Raw genomic sequence first — 24408 nt, 5'->3', positions numbered from 1 at the left:
TTCGCACGAGTGAACATGGCGGGTGAGAAGTACCTGAAATTCTCTGTTTTCTTGTCCCAAACTATCACTTATGACTGATTTTGGAAAGAGAAGACTACAATAAAGACCAAACGAGAGTATTTTGGTATTTTTTTGGGTCACAGGAACGTGAAAGATGGATTTATTGGACGAGGACAGCGTGATTCAGGTAAGATGGCCGTTGGCGTGAACGAACTCACTTTAGTTGAAGTCGTTTTGTGTCCTTTGAGATAAAATTGTCAACTATTTTCAATTGTCAACAGGCTTGAGTCTTTGATAAACAGTTTTTCAGTATCATGAGTTTGATATTTGTGTAGTTGATCGTTCAAAGATCGTGATTTTGTGTGCAAATATAAGACTATTTTTTAAACAGCTGAAACAAACAATACGAACAAACAAACGGAAGACGAGGGGTTTGAAACCGCAAATTTACTTTATTTCACCTTGATTTACAGCATATAACTATTAACTATGATCAAAATATTTAATAATGTGAAAAGTTCCATAAACTTTTGCTTTAATTTTTGTTTATCGAGATATTATGAACACAAATGGAAAGCGCGGGAAGATCGTCTTTGCACCTTCGCATCAGTCATTGATTGATTGATTGATTTAATCAATTTAATGGCAATGAAAGAGAACATAGAGAGAAGAAAGAGCCATATGGATAATCCATAAAGGAGTCCTAGACCCCATATGGAAACAGATCACCAGGCAAGATATAAAATAGAAATAAAAATAAAATCTATAAAAATATGTTAAAATCTAGAAAAATATATTAATATAAATCTAACTTGATATACCGATTTATCAAATCCAGCAAAGAAAAATATTAGTAATAAATAAATAAAATTTGAAATTTGTCTTAACCTAGTGATATATTAAATGATTCAATTTAATCCTCCCTCCCCTAGCAAAGAAAAAATATTAATAATAAATATATAAAATTTAAAATTTGTCTTAACCTAGTAAAATATTAAATAATTCAATCTAATTTCCCAACCCCTTATTTGATTGCTTCAATAAAAAATCCTTCATTTTTGACTTTAAAGACTGAACTTTAGTTTCACTCCTAATGTCCTTAGGCAGCTGATTCCAAGAATCAACTATTCTATTGAAAAAACAATATTTGAGCATATTTGTTCTAGCAGGTTTCTTTTTTAAAGATAAACTATCAAAATGCCTAAGAGAATATGAATTATGGTGAGTAGTATAAAAATCTATATAAGGATTAATGTTAATATTAGTTATACAATTAAGTAGCCTGCGTGCCTCCGAACGTTTACTCGTAAAGTCCGTCTGCGAAACAGCGCAGGAAATCTTGTTCCGGAACCCCCAACTGCGTACCTGGATTTCAGTATGCAATGCGATTGGCTCTTTCTTACAACTACGCTGATTGGCTTTAATTATCGTTCCCAGTCCTACTCAAGTGTCAGTTGTCAGAACGGTTTGTTGTGATCATTTCACATGTGTGCAGGGCTTTCTCGATCAACTACTGTATCTATGTGCTTTTGAATGGAAATATTTTGTATTTTATGTGCTCGAGAAGTACCAAACCACAATATTCGGTATCTTGTAGATGGAAAGGCTAAGGTCAACGTTAAATGTGAGTTTGGAAGTCTGTCAATTGTTGGCAATCAACAAAGCAAATATATTTGCAAGTCGTGCTACCAAATATTGGCGCACCGTGGGCTGGAATGCCCGCGTAATTTCAGCGGTTACTCACCACAAATAACTTGAATCCAAAATGGCGGCTGGAAGAGCGTACGAGAGCGTTTTTTCTGCGTTAGAGGAATTCGAGAGGGAATCCAGCCACCCAGAAAGGAAAAAAGCAGCCGAGATAAAAAGTGACCTCTTGGTATTAACCAGAGCTGCTCTTAAGAAATATACTTTGAGGGATGAGGAAAAAACAAAGTACTTTCTTGCCCAGCCATCCCGAATGCTTGAAAGGGAAATAAGGCATTGGAACTCCATTGCTTTAAGAAGGATGAGGCAGACCCCGAATGAAAGGAACCCCTGGATAATTTCATTCTCAAGAAATATGCCATTTGAAGTTCTTGAAGTGAAGTGCAGACTAGCGAATGGTACAGTTACTGGGACAAACAGAAGGCGCAAAATTAATTTCACAAGTGCAGATGATGTGGAGTCTCTGTTGGAGCATGGCAAGATCAAGCCTAAGGTAGAGTCACCTCACCCTTTGCACAAGATCTTCAAGAACAAGGACTATGGTATCGTCAACTACAGGCAAGACAGGCCTTTCAACATCACCTACTCCTTTACACGTGAAGTCATTTCTGTGTCTTTTTTCTATGGTGTTTTTAATGATTTTGGAATTCCCAAGCACATTTGAATTGGATTATAATTTTACCAGATAAAAAGTACAAGATAAATTATTTCTAGATTTTTCTATTTATTTATTTATTATATTAGATTTTTTGTGCATTAGCTTGTGGATTCCAAACTTTTATTATTTGTTTTGCAAAGGAGTAGGTCTTATATTATTATCATAGTTTCTTGTTTTTGAATATCTAATGTGTGGAGTGGCTCTTTCTCAGGAAGTCTGCCCCAGAGAGACTAAATATTTTCTGCACTGGTGAACTTAATTTTACACCTTCTTTTAGTCTTAATAATTGTAGCATTTGAAGTTCTGTGCTTCACTTCCAGGACATCAAACATTTCAAAATGGCATGTGAAAGAAATCTTCCATTTGCTTTCTGTCTCATTTTTCTCAGAAAAACATATTTCCAATGCCATAATCCCCTAAAACATACAGCTGATAAAAAAGTTTCTCATCCCCCAGAGTATATTTTTAAAGACCAGCTCATGTAAGTTCTATGGACTCAACTTTTTTTCTCAGATGCCTTTGGCATTTCTACATAGCCAAATTCCCTCCAATGTATAGACCTTTTTGTAATATTTCCACCCATAATGTTTAATTTTGTGATGAGTAAATAAACATAATGCTGTCCACCATTTTATTCCTATTTTGTTAAAGAATATTTGTACAGTTTATACAAATGACAGCTACTTATTGTACTTAATCAAAAAATTAAATATATAAATATTTATATAATATATAATGATATATAAATATATTTAATTCTATTTATGAAAAAGTTCACTCTATATTGTCTCAATGAAGTGCATTTAAATGCTTTGTATGATGGTGAACATTTTAGTATAGCTATGTTAGTGGAGGACTATATTTGGGAAACTGTTTACTACAGTACATGTACCTACATTATTATTTACCTATTATTAATGCCTACTTTAGTTATGTCATTCCCCGAGGGCTTACCTCAGCTCGTGAAGATAAATAACTACTAATCCCCAGGGACTGATAACCCATCTCTTAGTACTAAAATACTTATTACCTTAACTAGTGCTGCTGTATCAATTAAGAGAAATTCTCTGTAATAGTATCATCTACTTGAATGTAGCATCTCATGCTTTCTAACCTGTCTCCTAACAAAAGAAAGACTACTCATAGGGAATTCTCCCCAATTGATACAGTAACAAAATGTTACACTAAATGTAAAGCCATCACTAGTTACCATCTGTTAACATTCTAAGCAAGTAAAATGGTCTAGGTACAGGTATAGGTTACCAGTACATTAGACGGCAAGCAAGATGGTAACTGCTGATAGGCTGCACTAAGTCCTAAAACTAATGATAAATTTTCTTAGGTCACTCAGTAAGTGTAAACACATTCCCAATTTCTTATCTCAACCCGACCAAAAATCAACACACAAATTAATTAAGGATGTTGAAAGTATAATTTAGAAATTTGGTAACAGATTGGAAGTGCTGAGCAACTGAGCAACTCTAAGGTCAAGTCTGCCATTTGCAGCACTTGTCGCAATGGACACCCTTAGTGGATCATTGCAAAATTTACATTGTTGCTCACTGGTTTCTTTTTGGTACACACAGTAGCACACCATGTCAGTGTTTGCCAAAGATGGGACATAGCTAACTTTTTTGCTCTTGTAAAGTGCTGAGTGAGGATCATGTTCTCTCAGGTAACAGGTAGTAATGTACTCATGCCTGAAAACAAGGTCCCATCTATTTGATGGCAAAGAATGTTGTGCAAACTTTGCAATGCTAACATGTTTGGCCTCGCGTCCTTGCATGGTGTTAATTCCGAGGCCCATGCCAAACCTAGTAGCGGTAATGCCAGCATGGTACGGTATGGCATACCCAATGGTCCAGACAGTTGGATTAACTTGGCCTATGAACATGTTTGCATTGTTGAAAAATGTTGTGCATTTAGCTGTAAGGTCAGTAATGTAGTTCTCATCAATATTCTGCCTGCTGAAGAGTGAAACAGCATCTCTCAATGCTAGACCAAGGTGGGCAAGGGAATGAAGTCTGATAAGATAAGATGGGTTCTGACTGTTGCATACGGACAAGGAAGCAATCAGGTACATAAAACCATGGCAAAAAGATTTGCTTTCTTTGCCAGTAAACCTGTACTCAAATTTACGAGTCTTTCTGCTCGAAAACCACTTTTTTATCTTCGTATAGAGCAAGTTACAGTTAAGCTTTTTCTTTACAGCAGTCAAGTAGAGCCTAAATGGGTCATTCTCTGGAAGTTCAGAGACAGAATTAATATTATGGGGAATACATGACAAGTCTAGAGCAAGATTTATTGCATTAGTATTAAAATATTGCCATGCATTATTCATGTTGTGCAAGGGCTCAGCCAAGGCTTTGTCAATTAGTTTGCCTAAAACTGGCATTGTTTGTTGGCGAGACTTTTCTGACCTTATTAAGTTTAAGACTTTGGCATGTTTTGTTGACTCTGCAAGTGGGGAGGTCTTAAGCTTATCAGTCAACTCTTTTACTTTTTTCGCCACCCTGACTCTCTTTTCATAAGACCATGGCCTCCATGTGTTATGAGGATCAGTTCCAATAGTTCCCCCCATTTTCCCTTTATCTAAGTCACAAACATTTGCAAAAGTTGAAAAATAATGTGCAGCATTATTCAGTTCACCCCCAAAAGATGCCACCCATTTCATGTCTCCTGGGACAAGCACAGATGTAAATGAAACTTTTTGGCCTTCAACTATATATTCCTTTTTCTCAATTTCCTCTACCTGACACATTACATCCTTGGCATAACGTATCATAACCTCATGATCTTTGCAATTTGCCCCACAAATTAAAAAATTATCTGATGGACAGGCAACCCGTTTCCCGACATTCAAGAAACTGATCAGCCATGCTGTGGCTTCGGATTCTTTACCAAAAGGAGCACCATCTGCCCCTATGGCCACCTTAAAGGTGCCAACATCCTGGCCAAACCATGTCAATAAAGAATTATCTGCAGTATAAAATCTGCCATTAACTTTGAGATACATCCTAGCCAATCTCAATAAAAAATTCTCGAGATTTCTGAATTTTCTATTAACCCTGTCATCGTCATTGAGATCTGTACAAAAAACAGACAGATCATGTAGCTCACCAATGTCCAACTGACTGATATAGTGCATTAGCTTATCATAGGGCAGTGCCTTTGGAATTGGTACCCCATCCATAAGTTCTATGGTACTTTTTTTAGAGCGGCTAGTATTGGCTTCATTGCTGGTCAAAACAGAGTCACTCCTCTGTTCTTTGTATTTTGACTTACTAATCAAGCCACCACTATACAGTAGCTTTAGGCTACGAGCAGCATTTGCATCACTTCGCTCAAATTGTTTCACTTTGTTTTTCATTATAGTAGGGACAGATTTTGTCATTACTTTTGGGCTGTTTTCTATATAATTAGCTAACTCTTTAACTGATGCATTATTTACAAGGGCACACCAAGCACCATCCAGTGCTGGTTTCAAATTCTGTTTAGTGGCCCCATGTATAGAAGACAGACACTCAATGGTCTCAGACAATCTCTCTGTTGCCCGCTGTTGATCTAAATCTAGCTTGCCTAAATTATCTATCTTAGAGAAGCTAGGATTTTGCTGCCTGGCATTCTCCTTCCTTAATGAAATTGATTTGGCTATGGTTGTCTTTCTTTTCTGTTTCTGTTTACTAGCCTGCAAGTCTTGTAATTTACTTATCTGTTTCAAAAATAGAAAACACAAGGCAGCACATGATAAATAATATGAAAGACAAAATTATCTTTTGAAAAAAAAGGAAAAAACCTGGTGAAAAACCCAGAAAAGATCCATGAACAATATTTATTTTAAACATAAGATAGCTGAACTATCCTTGTGGGATGGCATTTACAGCTAAAGGGGATGAAAAATATTGTCAGTGAAAAACTTGCAATCTGAAAAAGGTCTTAATATAATTATTTTAAATTATTTCTAGAATTTTAAAAGAGAGATGATGTCATTCCACTGCTTTATGGCCCATGCACAATGTGCATGGGCCATAAAGCCAGGTGGAAATTATTGGTACACAATTCATTAATAAATGTGTAATGCTCGTGTGCATGGTCTAGGGCTATTGATGAAAATACCTTCTTTGTCTTGTGCACCACGAAAGAGCCGTTTGTAAACTGTTGATGCACATCTGGATGCTTAATCGCAAGTTCAGACATGCCACGATAATGCACAGAAAGCCACCAAGCGTAGTTAAGATGGTCCAATGCAAAAATCCAAGGTAAAAGCTCCTTTACCACCTTGATGTAGGATGCAAAGTTGGCTTGCCTAAATGACCTCGTGAGGTAAAGACAACAGAGTTGTAAATCTAGTACTCTAGACCAGTATAAAAATTGTGGGCTCTTCTTTGACATTTCCTCTTTCCACTCCTCCATTGGCTTAGCTACTTCATTCCCTGTAATATTGGCAGTAAAGGCGTTGTATCCTTTGATCATTAGAATATAAAGACTTGCTGTGGTTACTTGATGTGCACATCGAGTGCGGGTGAGATGTTTTACCGCTATGAAAGAATCCGTAACACCTTGCGTAGCAACTCCAAAGAGCTTGTGTCCAACCACTGCCAGTCAACCACTTGCCAAGCACCTTGAAGGCTGACATTTCTATGTGGAGCCCGCCAAACATGAAAACAAATTTATCTTCATTGTATTCATGACCAAGCGTCCACTGAATTTGTTTGGCCAGAGCAAAGAGAGGTTGATCTAAAGCAATAACTGGAATTTGGGTAGGGTTAACATGTTCTACAGCAGATTTGATCACTTTCATAGAATGTGCAATCATTGCCAGTGAATGGGCATTTTCCAGAAACATGGGTAGAAGTGAAATGATGGCAGGTTCGTAACATGGCATCGTTGATTGTGTTGCGCGGTATGCAGCCCAGGAAACTGAGTCATCTTTATCAAGTTCTTCCTTAGAGAGGAGTTCTTTAGTATTTCTTAGCCAGTCGTTTTCATAATCACTTTCTTGAATTGCAGAAGTTAAGTGTACGGCAATTTCTGGGGCAAAAAACGCAGCTGGAGGTTGGGCCAGGTTGTACTTCACTGTGCGATGATGGTAGTTGGACTATCTTCTTGGTACTAGAACACGTTGTGGGGTCAAAAGTATCGATGGTTCTACAATATCCTTGTTCCGCGGTTGTTGGATGTTGCGCCAGCGAAATTGCGGTACCATGAAAGGAGTCATGCGCGCTCGTTGAGCTCGGGTTATGGTCAATGTTGTCGACTGCCGCAGTAATGAAAAGTCCCTCCCTGAGATTCGCAGGACATACAGCTCCTTCACTTTCATATCTTTCGATGACACTGTTGGTGATTTCAGTAGTGATTGAAAGCAGTCTGTCATATGATATACACATCCCCAGTTTGTAAAATGTATCAATGAGACCTTTGTCTCTAGTTGATCCATGAATTTTTAGTGCAGTATAAATAGGTAGAGGACACTCTCTAGATCTTATATGATGAGTACTACCTGTAGACCCTGGTCGATCACGAGCTTGTGAGATACTATTAAAAAGAATAAGTTGGGCGACATTAAGGCATGCTTGGCCGTCAGCTGGTTCTGTGGTTGTGGTTGGGCCTTTAATTATCATGCCTATCAACGTTATAAGAGATGCAGCAATAGAATATTTCTGGCAGTCGGCAGCAAATGTCCCGTTAAAAGAGTTCTTTACCTGTAGCATATCTTTCCTTATGATGTTTGCTATTTTTGCCAGATGCCAAGCCTCAGAATCCTTTCTTTCTGCTTTTCTCACAATTCCTGCGATGTCCTGCTTCAGCACCAACAACACCTCTCTTCCTTCATTATGTGCAGTCAAAGCAGGAAAAGCCACCAAAATCCTTTCTTTTAATCTGGTCGTATTTATTTTCCCTGGCGCAATTACAAACCCCTGTGCTTTTAAATGATAAACTTTTGCTAAATCAGAAAGCTTAAGCACTGCAAATTCTTCGCATTCAAGATATTCGTCGATGTAAGCAAGGAGCTCTGCAAAGGCAAGTTCTTCTGGTTCTATTGTTGAATTGACGTTGATAGGTTTGGTAGCTAACAGTTTCAACTTTCTTGCTCGATTGTAAAGACCAACTAGGCATTTTGCATGATACATCGCATCAGTTGCTATTAAGTCACCAACAGAAAGCTTTGCAATAAGTTTGGTATCTTGCAAAAGAATGGCACAGTCTCGCACTTTTTGGTCAACTTCAAGTGTGGAAGCAGCATGAAGATTTATAGGACTGTCCAGTTGTTCACAAAAGAAGCAGTGACTCTGTGACAGACAGCTCTGGATACTAGATCTCCGGGACTTGATCGGGTTTGAACTAGCTTCTCCGCTTATGATATCGCCTTCATCCTTTTCATCTTTCTCTACTTCGCTGAGTTTGCTTTTCTTTGCACGCTCTAACTTCATGTTGCTGAAAATGTCTCTGCAAGACTTGTGCCACATTGCTTTCCTTTCACGAAGAGTTTCCTCTATTCCTTCACCTTCATCTAGAAGGGAAACATTTAAATTATTTGGGGTAAATCCCAGGCTTTGAAATGCCTCAACATTAGCTACAAACGAGGTGTATCCAGCACCAGCATCTTTTCTCTTCGAATTTGCAGGGCACTGTAGATCTTCTTTTGCACCTTTTTGGCAAATGATACAAATTTTCCAATCCATTATTAATATACTGAAACCTAAATCAAACTTCAGCTAAATCAGTCGAGGAGAATAGAGACTTAAACTGGAAAAAACGAGCTCATCTTTATAGACTGTAAGTATTCATGGTGGCTGCCATCTTGAAAACCGTGAGTAGCCTAGGTTCTAGTACACAGTTTTTGGAGTCAATGCCATGTAATATTTGTTCATTTAAAAAAATAATTTTAAAACAATATTTAAGAAGATCCTTTTGTGTATTTGCGACTTATAGAATATGACTTATATATAAAGCATATATAAAGATGAAAACACGAAAAACTGGTGAATTTATTATGACTCACCACAGGGATCCCACACATTTAGCCGATATTTACTTCAACACAGTCACGTGACATAAATTGCAAACAAGAGTGAATCAAATGTATTGTCTATTATTATCATGTAGTTGTCTGGTCAAAAAGTGATAAATGAAGAAGTTTAAGAGAGCTTTAAGATTGCAGCCTCGCTTTCATGTTGTACATTTAAGGCATGCGCAGAACTCTACAATAACCGCAAATTTGGGTTGGCTCCATATCCAAAATTGTTTCTCTTAGGGCTATTAGTAATCTGGCCAAGTTTCATGCTTTTATCATTAAAGTGAACAATTCAGCATTTTTTTTGGTCGATAACAGCTGGACTACTAGGGATACTTACTGTTAAATACATTAACGATACCAAAAAACAATGCTTTGTAACCCGAATTTTGAAGTTTTCCTCATACTTTGAAATTTTTTTGACAAGGCGAAATTCTTGTTTTTGGAAAATAATATTTACATGATATTTGCAGAGTTGTTTAGCTGCACATTAGTGATGTCCATAATTTCATCAAAGTCAAGCACTAATATGACTTCAGAAGTTGTATTCTCTTTTGGCTTCATCTTTATCAAACTCTGCAAACCTTTACAGGTACTTGTCAAGATTCTTTCTTTCACCCACCTGCTGAGCTTGCCATTGCTAATTCATTCCTTTTGTCAGGTTCCGAAACCAAAATGACTATTCCAGAATCGTTTGCCCCAAAGCAGCGATGTATTCTGTAGTAATCAATTATGACAAAAATACACTTATCTCCGGTTTTGTACGAACACATTAAAAACGAAACAGGAGGACAAGTGTAAATAGCGACGGCCTTGGTTATCGATGCTGTAGTAAAATCTCTCGCTTTTTGCATTTAAAGTAAACCTTTTCTGTTATTTCAGCTTCCAAAGAGAATAAATCAGTTGATTCAAAATAAGTGTTCATAACGCCTGATTTTAGTATAACGTTCAAGGGCTTCATCAAGGAGTTAGTGTTCAGTTATGTTTCAGTTAGAGTTTACTTTCTTTGGAATATCAATGATCATTTTATCAATATAACTCTAAAGTGCTAATGGATCATTAACAAAGTTTTCGTCTTTGGTCAACATTGCTGCTGCAAAATATGCGTTGTAAAATTGCAAGCATTTGTTACGTCAAGAATGCCAACAGCTTTCTCCAGATCCATCTGTAAATCCTCTGGCAAATGACCTTCGTTGGCAATGAAGACGGAACTGGTTACCTCACCAGCTATATCAGAACATGCGTAATAGGTAAAGTCATATACACAACCCTACTTTGGTGGATCTCTAGATGTATGATTTGAACTATGATACTATCATGCTCTTGTGCCCACTGATTGTAATTAAATCCGGGATTATCAGCCACTTAATCCTCGCAAGGCGGGATTGTAACTGCAAATTTCTGGAAATTTTCGAGAAAATTGTTTAAACTGGCATGTTCGTTGGACTCAAAATGCCAGTAATTTTTAATTACTTCTATAAATAAGTTCATTTCCTGAGAACTATTTGCAGACGCTTGTGATAGAGAAGGTTTATTTACCATCTGGAACAAAAGTTGGAACCAAATCTAGTGACTGACACATCTTCACTCCAGAGATGCACACGTGATGGAACTAATCAACAATTCAATTAAGCACATCACTAAACTATATATTTCACTTTGTTTTGATGTTTTAGCGCCAAGTTATTAATTTTAGGGGCGATAAATGGAAGAGTTCCAGCTAATCTCCTCTGATCTTGTTTGTTGTCCCCACTTGTGTTGACTGACGATGATGATGATGCCAAGGTTTTTATTTTTGAGAGCCTTATGGATTCTACGAAGTCACCTAACTTAACGATAAAATTTGAAGACATTCCGCCACCCAGAAAGAAATTGGCAGCTCTAAGGTCGGCATGAATCATATCATACAAGTACTCCATTCCTTTTGCACTATTCAACGCCTGTCTTCTTCTTACTGCCAAGTCATAATCATCATCGACGTTGTCCAGAAGTCCAAGCACATCATTTACGATAATCTGTTCCGAATCAATTGTAATGACTTTCTCGACATATTCCGTCACAATAGCGCAACGTAGGGGAAGGAATTCAAAAAATTTGATCACATTAGAATGTTCTACGCACAACATAATTTTTCCTCTGCCTTTGTTTTACTATCGCGAACTGAAACACTCGGTAGGAACTGCTTTACTGCAACTTCAGAGGTTCTATAATTTCCAAAACATATTTTGTGCAAAAGGCACATCCGCAATTGTCACCTCTTTGGGGTCCCACTAACCAAAATTGCCTCGTGCAATATCACCTTCAGCCAGTGTACTTCCTTCTCAAAATGCTTAAAACTTTTATATACTGCGATATTTTTGTCATTCTTTTCCTAATTGTTTCCTTTTGAGAATAAATTAAGTACTGCCACAGCAGTTTGAGAAGCAGTGGTTCTCTAAATGCACAAGGAATGCGTCTTAAAGGAAGATTAGGAATCAACGGCATGTTTTCTTCAGTGTCGATGTTTTGTTGTAGCAAGGAGGGATAAAGTGGTTTAGCCACCTAGCACAACTGATGACGTGGTTAAACTCAACGAGCGAAGAAAGGAAGCTTCCTCCTTAGATTTCCCTTTCTTGGTTCTTTTCGTTTTGGTTTGTTTAGACGTTCCAAAAATTGAATTTTCAGTATCAAAGCACTAGATCAACTTTCTGTTTAATTTGGGTATCAGCAAGATGCATACATCTCTTGGCCTGGCCCGTATATGATAGTAAGATCATACTTTTGCACCTTCAACAGCATACTTATTGCTAATAATAATAATAATACTTTAATGCTTAATATAGCGCCATTTCCAAAAGAATGACCAATTAATAACATGAATATAAATATAACACATTTATAGTAATAATGAGCGTAACAAAATATAAATATGAAGTGGATACTTAGATAACGTAGGTCTTTAGCTTAAAACATTCATGGTGTCATCTTCATAGAAATATATGTATATATAAAAATGAAAGTACTATACAATAATAATAATAATATATACATTTTTAGAGACGCATCTCAAAATCTTGATGCGTTTACAATTTTTAAAATAGAGTAGAATATGTATAGAACATCAAAAAATATATATGATAACAATAATGTTTAAATACATTATGTTATCATGAATTATATGCTAAATCAAAGAAAATTGTTTTGAGTTTAGTTTTAAATGTTTCAACTGATGGAGAAGTTCTAATGTTATCAGGTATAGAGTTCCAGAGTTTAGCAGCCGCGTACGAGTAGGCCCGCTGGCCATAGGTGACGGTATTGGTCTTGGGAAGATTAAGGAGTTGTTAGAAGATCTAAGAGATCGTGTAGGTCTGCGGAAATCTATAAGTTTAGAGAGGTAGTTAGGTGCCAAACCGTTTACAGATTTATACACGAGTAGTAGAATCTTGAACTTAATCCTAAACTCGATGGGCAGTCAGTGAAGATTACGTAATGCACCAGTAATATGTTCATATTTTTTAATTCCCGTAATCATTCTTGCAGCAGAGTTTATGATTCTTTATAATTTATCGAGATCAGTTCGAGACACTCCATATCGCAGACTATTTGCCATGGCACAGAATGGCTATTGTTCTCCCGGACATTTACTTACAGTTGCCTTTTTTTTTAAGGTGGCCTACTAATTAATGCGCTGCATTCATAATGACTTAAAAACACTTTTGATTGGCTCGTTCTTACTTGGTTTCCCGCCATTTGAGACAGCTGGTCTTGACTTGTCACCTCTATTGTTTTTCTGGACAATTAGTTTTCATATCCCGGAGTATGGTTACAGGTCACGCGGAAAGCCGTAACAAGAAATTTAGAGTACTGTAGCTTTAACGACCGCTCGTACGACTCTACCAAATTATGTCTGAATCCAAGAAATATGAAAATGACTTCGAATTGTCAGAACAACTAAAAGCCTTAGAAGTGACTCAAGACCACGAAAGTATTTCTAAAAATTCCGAAACTATTCAAGAAAAAGTACCAATGTTGGTCCGGCAGAATGCCCTTCGTGGAGAAGAATTGCTTCGTGTCATGAACAGGAAAAAATGTCTAAACCCAAAATGAATACACTGTATTGAGACCAAAACCTAACAACCAACGGCTCTTTTAGGAGCCACAACTTTATAGAAAGTCGTGAACTTATGCTATAATATACCAGATTATTTCGCCCGCAATCAAAGAAAGCGATTTGAGTTCGAGTGACATATGACGATAATTTAAAACGCATGATACGAACTATTTCGAAGCAAAAAATTGTTTATTACAGTAAATTATAATTACAAGCCTACAAAAATACACTTAATTTCTTTTTCTCCTTAGTGGCGGCGCCGTTGGTGGCCCCATCTTTCCACAATCAACATCTTCTGGCAGTACTGGTGTATCTGGCACTGTGAAGTGACAGAACTTTCATGAGACACACCACTACACAAACCATCGAATTGTCAAATTTGAATATCTACGTACCTTTTCCATCAGGGAACTGCTCTTTCACAAATTTGTCATTGATGAGGATTATTTTGTCCCTTATGTATGATAAAAATAAACTGTTACTTTACTTGTTACAAAATGCATATCAAAGCTTGAAATCAAAAATGTTAGGCACTAACCATCTTTCGAACGAGTGAAGCCCGCCTGAGTTTTGCTGCAAATTTAATAGAAAACGAGGACAAAAAAGTTTAGATATCGTTTTTTTTAGTTGGGAGATAATAAAATATATGATGTGACTAATCTCTTGACCTTTATACCTGATCGATTTTTTGAAGGTATCCATGCAAATAATTTGATAGCTCCTCCAAGTAATCTTTGACTTGAGGGTCATCAATTGTTAGCTATCCGTCAAACAAATTTTAAAACAATCACTGGTAAAATAATTCTTTGGAAGTAGAAACGAGTCAAAATTCTAGGCATAGGAAAGGTTTCTTACCGTATATCTCACACTTTCAGACATGATGCCTTAGGCTTAGAACTGAGAGTACCGAGGACAGTTTCTTTATTCACTGAAGTGCATGCGGCAGGCAAGAGCGCGCGCGTTGTTAACGTCATAATGGCCAGGAAACCAACATAAACGACACTATCAAGCTACTGAATTCAAGTTCATAATTAAAGTTTTAATTTTACTTTAATATTTTGAACCAACTGATATGGTTTAAGCTGAATAAGTTATCAAAGATAAATTCAGGATTTAGTTGGTACATTTGGAATGAACGTTATCATGCGAACCACAAAGGGAAACTAGACAAACAATTCTATTGGTGGTTTTCGATCCGCCTGTTCGCTCTAAAAAACTCCTACAGAGTTTCTGTTTAATTGTTTAGATTGTGTATAAACTATGGATAAACGCTCGAGACCTAGTAAAGGATACTTTGCACAGATGAACTACTTCCATGTTAAACTGCCTAGGAAGCAAAAGGTTCAGAAGAGAGAGATTCTGAACGGCGAATTCTACGTTGAGAAAATCCTAGCGAAAAAAAGAATAGGAAACAAAACCATGTTTTTAGTTAAATGGCAGGATTGGGACATTGAGGAAAGTACTTGGGAGCCCGAGAACCACCTTCCGTTTTCCACAGTCCAGGATTTCTTCCTTGATGCGGCATCTAATTCTTCTCTAGCTTCATCAAGTTTTTTCTTTAACTCTTCGACCTCGTCATTGGGTCCTTTTTCGATTTCATGTAGCTGGATTTCCAGCGTTTGACAAGTGGACGACTTGATGGCATTCATGGAATTTGTATTCTTGGTTCTTGTCATTTTTTCGTGAAAACGGCAAACCTGGGCTTTAAGAGCCTTGCCAACTCGTCCCTTTGATATTGAAGTCAGTTGGTAAGAATGTTTTTCCATGCTTACTTGAAGTGCTTGGAATAGCAAATGGATCTTTCAACGATAAGCTCTCCATTCCCACAACGCTTCACCATTTAGTTCCAAAATGAAAACAGGATTTTGAGATGTTGAGGACGGAGGCCGAATATTTTTAAAAATGGGATTAACAGGCTTGATCGGGGGTTCTATGAGCTCTGAAAAGAGCTCCCGATTGGCACGAATTTTTTCGCTATCTATGTCCAGTTACTTGTTCCTAACGCATGACTAGAGCCAGATGATCGCATGCTCTGATTCTTTTGGGTCATTGTATGTTTATTGAAAACAAAAGGATTCGCTTGGTTTGGAAATACGCCTCTTTATTCAAAAATGTTTGAATAGGGTTTGGCTTTCATTCAGGCTAGAAGAACGCTTGAAAGGAGTAAAACAAAAGGCTGCTATCCGTCTCGATAACAGAAAACAATACCGTCGAAAGGCCTTTGTTCTTAAGTGATCCAGGTGTTTAAAATTTGGCGCGCTCAGGAAGAGAGAGAGGGAGACCAATACTTTTACATGGATTTCGGTACTCATAAGAAGGTAAAAACATAAATGTAAAGGGTGCAAAATGTTAAGCACACTAGTATCTTTGGTTTGCACCATGTGCAAATCTAAAAATTTCGAACAGAATCCTAAAAAACAGCCGTGAAAATTACAGTACATACATTTTAAACCCCATATTCAGCTATGTTTGGCTTCAATTTCGGGTGTTAAAACCAAAATTAATCCTTATTTTAAAGGGTGCAAATGAAAGACAATTCTCTTATCTTTTTGATGCACCATGTGCACAAGGAAAAAGAAAACTCTTTAACAGTGAAATTTTAGATTTTCTTGTTGAGGTTGGCGGATTTTACTCGATTTTCTTTGTAATTGCCTCATTAAGTGCGCTACACCTGGATGAGCAGCAGTTTGAATTTGGTGCTTTGACAATGAAAAAGTCCCGTATGTGACCGGCCATTCTGTGCCATGCATAGTCGACCTGAAATAATACTTACGCATGAACTAGTTTCTTTACACTTTCTTGGGAAACATATTTTCTTATCCGCTCGATGGAAAGTCAGTGCAGGTTTCATTTTTTGGGACAATCCTGGTCAAAAAATCTTAGTACCTGACAATGAAAAACTACAGTTTAGTATTTATTTCACAGTAATTTACAAGATAGTTATACTAAAAGTGTTCCCGTTCAAATTAATATTATTTACCATAAATTTTTTGTATAATTCAATGTATGAACAATTTGTTATTTTTCAAGATCAGAGTGTGCTTTGTGATGTATGCTAATTATGTTAAAGTATAACCATGTTACATTACATGGTCTAGTACCAAATTCTTGTTAACTTTTTCTTCTTGTATTAAAGTCTTTATTGGTTACTGAATAAAAACATATCTTACCTACTTAATTAAACAGAAATACAATTTTGTCCAACATGGGTTAGAAATAGTCCTCGTATTCCACACATTTTGTACCCATGTTCCAAAAATGAAGTCCACGTTTTCCAACTTTGTCCCCCATTTCCAACTTTTGTCCCCGTTTTCCTAAAAAAGGGCCACCTTTTCCAAACATCATTTTCACATATCTCCGTTAAGCCCCAAGGACTACGACAATCCCCAAATATTTTCACAAACCAGCACCTGGAATTGATAGCTCAGTGCTTGGGCTACCTAGCTGAAGTAGTTTGAAGTCGATGGATATTATTATGGATATTTGATAGTTTATTAAAGATTTTTGTCCCCCTGGCACGAATTTGCGCGGGCTCAAGGTCACAAAACACTCAATCGTGAATCTTCCTTCTTTCTCGTTTCCCTTTATTAACCAAATTATTACGAACTAAATAGCCAAAGATGAAGCCTTTAAATAATCCTCTAGTCATAGAAAAAAATTCTAATTATTTAGTGAGTTATCAAGAAAAATTATTTATTTATTTAATCTTACTGAATACTTAAAGTTCATAAGGCAGTCAGTGTTCTTACTTTTTTTAACGCCCTTTGCCAACCTTTTAGTTTGTTGATCTTTCGTCTTTGTCGTCTCTTGTGTGCTATCACTTACGTTCCCATTCTTCTTGAATTTAACCACTCTAAGTCGCTTCACACCATTAAACTTCTACCTTAAAAACCAACTGGGTTTCAATCTTTTCCAAGTTCCAAGCTTTATCTGGAATTTCCTTTATGTTAGTCCAAACCTTTAACTGGAATTAGCTGATCCGCTATTCTGGATTCTGTAAAGGCCCACTTATGAGCTTCAGCGGTAAAAAGAACTCAACTGTTCCTTTGTGGCCACCTATCTGACTTGGTTTGAAGTCCGTGGATATTATTAGAAATATTTAATGGATTTTAAAAGATTTTGTATCCAGAGGAAAAATTCTCGAAAATGTTCGAATCGACTTTAGGTGATTATTGGTTTGGGTTGCCTTTTTTCTATCCTTTCTTTGCTTTTCCTTTCCTTGTCTTGTCTGCAAAATAAGTTCAAATTCGTCACACAGTTCTTGGTCCATGGAATAGCAGACCATCGATTTACTAAGCTTGTAAACTCCACTGGAATAGTTTTGGTACTTTTTATTGCACCTCGGGCAAATTTCCTCGGAGATCTTCCCTTCTCCATACCTTGCCTTCATTTCGTGGCCGACGTTAGGTTGGTTGGAGCTTTCATCACCACCGTTGCTACTTGTGATTTTCGTCTTCGGGCATGGTTCCAAACTGAAATAGTGCAATTCTGCTTGATGCCCCAAAAGAATCATCCCCTCATTCTTCTTGATGGCGGTGGAGACCGCAGAGCTGTCAGTGTGTGGGTTTATGACCCGCAGGCCGGAACTACCGGTTGATGAGATTATGGCGATGTCAATATTCAGCATATTGGCCATTGCCCACACCACAATCCAGTCAGCCCACTCACCATCTCTTTGCATTCGTTTCAAGTAAGAATTCCATCCATTATGCTTGATAAACTTGGAGAAGTGAGTGCCATCTGGCGTATTGAGATGATCTCACAGATACTGAATTACGTTTTCTCTGAGTCTGGCATGCGACTGAGAAGCGAAACCAAGCCTGTTAAGTTGGTCACTTATGGCATGGAAAAAACACTTTCCATCCATTGGAATTTCTCCTCGATAGCTGCATCCTGCTTCTTTCACTTGGCCGTCCAAAAGAGCCTTGGTATTCGCCTTACTGCAAGCCTCATTCATTTCAAATGCATCTCGAGGGAAGCGGCAGTCGTCAGGTGGAGAAGATACTAGCTTTGGGAGATCAAGCAAGTCGTTGGCCATTTCATTACGCAAATCGTGAGTGTCATTAATTTGTATAACATTTTCATTGCCAAAATTTGACTGACATAGTTTTTTGATAGCCAAGCACATAAAGACTCCACAATCCGAGTCGTTAGTTTGTTTTGGTAAGTCCTGCACAATGATTTCCTTGAAGTTATTAGGATTTAGGATTCCCATTTGACCCGAGTCATCATTGCATTGGTTCTCCTTTGCGATGAACCTCGATTTCAGCTTTGAAAACACATCGGCATAACTTTTGGCGTTTAATTCCAAAGAGTCAAAGATAGTGATCGTAAGTTTAAGCATACAGATGATGGCCAGCAACCAGTGTTCTAATTGTTGAATGTGCACGGGAATCAGCAGTTTCTCAGCGCCGTCATTTAGTTTTTTGTTGGAAATGAATTTTCAATAAGGCACAGTTTTCTCCTTTTCAGCAAGTCAATCTAACGATGGGTAAAGAATGTGCTCGCTATAACAGTATTAGAACATGGAAAAGATTCATTAACATAGCTAGTGTATAGATTGACGGTCTCACCTGTCAGTTTGTTAATTTGTTAACATTGGTGATCTCTGTTATTGCCTTGTCCAGAACACTTTCACTTCTATTAAAATGTTTTGCTTTTTTTACTGACCCATGGTTTTGAGACTTTCTTCTGTTATGTACAGATTTCGCAAATTTAACGGCTTCCTCTGACTTCTTCTGCCTGCTCGATTCATCTTCGATTGTTAGAGATGTGACATCATTTACGGAGAACCATTTCGTTAGGACTTTTTGTGAGTTTGGATCTGTATACTTTATATGATATCTATGTTTCTCGTTGCCCGTCTTCTGTATTTTACCTTCAGTATGTGTCTTTAGAGTAAGCTTTTTAACAGTATTTTTTGCTGCAGTCTTTTTGATTACTCTTACAAGAACTGTTTCTCCAGTATGGTAAATCGAAGGCGGGCGAAGTTTCTTTTTGTCATAATTTGCGCTGATTTCTCGGAAGCTTTTGAAGCTTTAGCTCTGATCAGTTCTTGAATATTTCTCAAATGCTCTATTTCTTCCAAAGTAGGCTCCTTAAAGTGCATATCCTGTTGTAATGTCTCATCCTCAATGTCTATATTTGTAGCAGCGTTGGCATTTAATGTAAGTCGGTTTTTTAAGCGGTTAGGGATACGGCCGTAATAAATTTCAAAGGGGCACGCTAAGCCAAGAGAGCGATGGGGAGATTCATTGTACAGTTGTTGATATAAAGGTAATTTTTGTACCCAGTTCACACCTTCATCGTTACAATTCATCAGGTCAAAACGCAATATCTCTTTCCACGTTCTATGAGAACGCTAGTCTTTGCCTTGTGTTGTAGGTATGTAGGCGGAGCTGCGAATAATTTTCACTCCCATTTCCTTACAGACATTTTCCAATGTCCCCTTGAACTCGGCCCCTTGGTCGCTTTGAAGGATTTCAGGTACACCATAATCATAATAAGTACTTATGAGCTCACGTGCACCAACCAGAGATTCCAGCTTTTGAGAGGGCAAAGGTGTAAGTACCTGCTAAAGATATCTATTACAGATAGAATATACTTGTAGGTTTTGCCCTCGGTCGTTAGCAGCAAATTACTCATGTCGACAAGGTCGACCTGGTTCCGCTCCTGCACCTTTTTAGCGGTTATAGGGCAAAAGGGAGCCTTGTTTTTAAAGAGAGGCCTTATTTTTTGTTTTTCTTTCATCTTGTTCAAAATTTTGTGCACATTCTTTTCTGCAATGCCAGAATAAATGTTCTGCATATTTCTTCGAATCTTCTTTGTCCCCTCTCCCTTTCTTTTTTTTTTTTATAATACCTCTTAACCAGACTTTCGATTTCTTATTTCTTAAGCGCTATTTTTTCTGAAACCCTCTCGACTATTTTAATGACATTGCCTTCACTTCTAGGATCATAAACTTCTTTCAACTCGTAATGACCGCTTTTCCACTTTCGGTAAACCAATCAATCAATCAATCAATCAATCAATCAATACTTTATTTGTTAAAGCAGGTTAGGTTTACAAAATTTTAAAACAAATATTGCATCGACAGCCAACGGCTGATGTGGACCTGCTATATATATATACATATAACAATATGATAAAATATAATAACCACTACTATAATCTAAAGAATTTAAAATGTAAAGGACTGGTGTAAGATTAAATTAATTATAATTAAAATCTGAACATACACCTACTTGGAAGAATGCCGCCACAGGAAGAAAGGGGACACAAGCAATCCAGGCAACCATCCCCCCATGACAGAGCCCCCACAAGCAGGTGTACATATTATATGTAAATTAAATAAATAATAAATAAATAAAATACTAAAATAAACTTAATAATAGGCTTAATAATAAATAAAATCATCCTTCTTATTTGAAACAACAATAGCTTCTTTGTTAAATGAAAATTGGAGAATATCTTTAGAATGCTTTCTTAAGATTGCTTTAAACCCTTCTTTACTGATAGTATTAGTGAGTTTGACTTTCTTATTTATAAAATTCCAGATATTTGGACCCCTATATTGTAAAGAACTCCTGCCTAATTCAGACTTTACCCGAATGATATTTAATTGACTACTGAATCTTGTTGATCTAGATGATTTAGAAAATAAATCCAAAATTTGGCTAGGGGCAGCCCCTGTGAAAACTTGATGCATCTTAAGTAATATGCGTCTCTTATATAAATAATGTATAGGAAGCCAGTTACATTGAGACAAGCATAAACTACTTTCTAATGAAGAAGGAAGATGATTAATTATACGACATGCTCGAGCATGTATATGATCTAAACTATTAAGTAGTGATGGGGAACAATTTCCCCACACCGATATTCCATAAGTAACACTAGGTATAATTGTTTTAAAATATATTTCTACTAGGGCTAACTTAGGTAAATGTGACATTTTTCTTAGAGCACCAACTTTTTTGGAAAAAGAAGTTCTAACTACGTCCACTTGTGCATGCCAAGAGAGTCTGTTATCAATTGTAACACCAAGACAGGTTGTGAAATTGACAAACTTCACAAAGCCTGGGCCAAAGTGTAAAGGCTGCAAAGGACCAATAAACTGTTGCTTTTTCAATATCATAGCTTCAGTTTTGGAAGGGTGGATTGTCAATTTATTTAAAGAACACCACTTAGATATCTGTACCATAAGACCATTTAGAGATGAAATAACTTGGGCAACACTTGACCCGATTGAGTAGATTGTAGTGTCATCAGCTTACATCATGACAGAGCCATCTTTTACTTGATCAGGTAGGTCATTAGTATAGATAGTATACAGTCTTGGGCCAAGCAAGGATCCCTGAGGGACACCAAATTTAATAGGAAGAAGGACAGATCTTTTGTTGTTTACTTCTGTATATTGATATCTATCAAGTAGGTAGTTCATTAGCCACTGATGTAATGGACCAGAGATGCCAACTGCATTGAGCTTTAAGGATAGGATTTCATGTGACACAGTGTCAAAAGCTTTTTTAAAGTCGATAAATATAGCTCCAACAGTTAGGCCTTTGTCCATAGCTAGCTTCCACTTTTCTGTCATGGTGAGAAGTAAGTCCTCTTAAGAGAGTCCTTTTCTAAAGCCCCATTGGTGCTTACTTAGAAGGCCACAATCTTGTAGATGACTATCAATGATAGAGCAAATTTGATTTTCTAGGAGCTTTCCAGGAATGCTGAGTAAAGAAATTGGCCTGTAATTTGAAACTTCAGAGAAGGAACCTTTTTTATGAACTGGAGTAATTTTGGCTTGTTTCCATATATCAGGAAATTTGTTCAAACATGAGCTTTTGTAGAAGACTGTAAATAGACCATTAGCAGCAGAAGATTTTATCAGGGATAAGGCTTGAGATGAAATGCCTTCTGGACCAGAGGCCTTCTTGGCTTTCACCTTCTCAAGGTCTTTAGCAATCTGGATAACATTTATTTCCGTAGACTGAATGGTAGGAGAAATCTATAAATGTGATTCAGCATGTTAAAATCGTCAGGAATGGAGTGATTCCGTGACAGATTTTCACCAATAGATGTAAAATATGAGTTGATAAAATTTGCCTTGTCAATGTCATTTGATATTTCAGTATTGTTATTATCTTTAAGAGTTCTGACAGAAGAGGATTTCTTTACTTTATTAGTGCAGGCTTTTACTATATTCCAGAATTATTTTGAATTTCTGGATTCACAGAATTAATTTTTCCAATACTTAGATTCAGCCTTTCTAAGGAGGTAGGTCACTCATTTCTTGATTCTCTATATCTATTCCAAAGATGAGTTGAGCATTGGGAGCCTTTATAGGACTTCAGTAACTTAAATCTTGTATTCATTTCCTTCCAGATGTCCCTATTTACCCATGGTAAAGAATCTTGTTTGTTCTTGATTTCACGGAAGGGAGCATGAGAATTAACAATGTTCTTAAATGACTGTTCCCAAGCCCAAGTTGTATCATTTATATCTTCATATGTAGAGCAACTCCACCAAGGAAAATCCTCAATATCTTTTTGAAGTTGATCTAAGTTGATATTTTTGAAGCTTTGGGATTTCAGTATCAAAGGATTTTGTTTCTTTGGAATTAGGTTATAAACAGCATAAATAAATTTGTGGACGGCAATTACAAAATCCATAACATCAGCGTCTTTAACTTTAGAGGTGTCACTAACAAGTATCAAGTCCAACAAAGTGTTTGTGGTTTCAGTTGTACGAGTTGGTTTCTTTATCAGATTCTTATAATTGTAGTAATTCATAATCTGACGGAGCTTTTTTCCATAGGTGCCTGAGTTTAATGGCAAATTTGCATTAAAGTCTCCGGTAATAAGAACGTTCTTACGTGATCTCCAAATACATTCAAGAGTTGGGTTGAATTTTTCAAAAAAACCATCGTAGCCAGGTGGTCTGTAAACACAACCAACAAGGAGTCTTTGTGAGCGAGCTTTTACTTCTAACCAGAGGGCCTCGACATCTTCTCTTTCGTATTTAGAGATTATTTCACAGTCAATATTCCGTTTAACATAGAAGGCGACACCACCACCTTTCGTGTCTCTTCTATCGAGCCTCCAGAGGCTGTAGCCTTCGATGAAAAGTTCAGAATCGTCAGTAGACTCATTCAGATGAGTTTCTGTAATAGCAAGAACATCCAATTTCGAATACTTGAGGAGAAGTCTAACTTGGTTAAGAATGCAGTAAAGACCACGAATGTTTGAATGTCCAACTATAGCAGAACAGTTTCTATTATTTCTGAGGGAAGATAGCAAGTCAAGTAAATCATCTTGCCGATTACACGTGGGACCAGGATTGAGTTTGATATCACCAGATAGCAAGATTTTCCGAACAGACGATTCCTTTAAAAGTTGGAAAGTAACTGTCGAAGAAGAAGACGTATATTTGGCGATTCTTGAATTTAGAAAGCTCCTTGTAGTAGTCGAAGCCCGTGTTGATAGACAGCCAATTTGGCCGCCATCCAAAAGTAATGGAATATTCGGTGAGACGCTACTCAGGTGGCTTCGTACAGGATAACAGTCAAATAAAGCATTTAGTTGTACTAAGGACATTGATAAGTAAGCATTTAGGCCTCTGTTTGAAATATTAATAGGATAGAACAGGATAAAAAAACTTAAAATCACAGAGCTTGATAAAACGTGGCCATCCGCCATGATGACGTAATCACTAGGGATGGATGTTCTTTCTTTGGCCAATCGGAAAATCCCTGTTTCTCCTCTAAAATATCTTTAAGTTTGTCATATACTTCATCAGGAAGACTACTTCTTATTCCTTTCTTTCTAGACGCGGCTTGAAAATTTATACAAATATTTAGGATATAAGATATGCCAACGATAAAATAACCGATGATAATCATTGCATATGTAGCCATAGCTCTGGCAAATTCCTGACTCAGTCAGT

General features: G+C 37.0%; 1 protein-coding gene and 1 long non-coding RNA gene across 4 annotated transcripts; one reads left to right on the top strand and one right to left on the bottom strand.

Moving 5' to 3' along the window:
• LOC148909022 (uncharacterized) lies at positions 1 to 21691 on the top strand. Of its 3 annotated transcripts, none has more exons than XR_016120504.1 (2): positions 1 to 187; positions 21431 to 21691. It is a non-coding gene; the product is annotated as an uncharacterized LOC148909022 (long non-coding RNA). The 3 variants fall into 3 exon arrangements; XR_016120506.1 differs by lacking the exon at positions 21431 to 21691 and adding an exon at positions 13719 to 14086; XR_016120505.1 differs by lacking the exon at positions 21431 to 21691 and adding an exon at positions 555 to 931.
• Positions 21692 to 22081: 390 nt separating this feature from the next.
• Positions 22082 to 24059, bottom strand: LOC148909021 (uncharacterized). The gene is made up of 2 exons (XM_089033697.1): positions 22863 to 24059; positions 22082 to 22471 (listed from the first exon to the last, which is right to left on the bottom strand). Exons 1-2 carry the CDS (start codon positions 24057 to 24059, stop codon positions 22082 to 22084), a joined length of 1587 nt encoding a protein of 528 aa, XP_088889823.1.
• Positions 24060 to 24408: the final 349 nt, after the last annotated feature.

The sequence above is a fragment of the Actinia tenebrosa genome, unplaced genomic scaffold (assembly GCF_029948245.1).
Source record: "Actinia tenebrosa isolate PJP-AT-01 unplaced genomic scaffold, QUT_ActTen_1.0 PGA_scaffold2__45_contigs__length_23673736, whole genome shotgun sequence".
Lineage (NCBI taxonomy): Eukaryota > Metazoa > Cnidaria > Anthozoa > Actiniaria > Actiniidae > Actinia > Actinia tenebrosa.
Note: the sequence above shows the minus strand (reverse complement) of the source record. Positions and strands in the feature narration are given on the sequence as shown.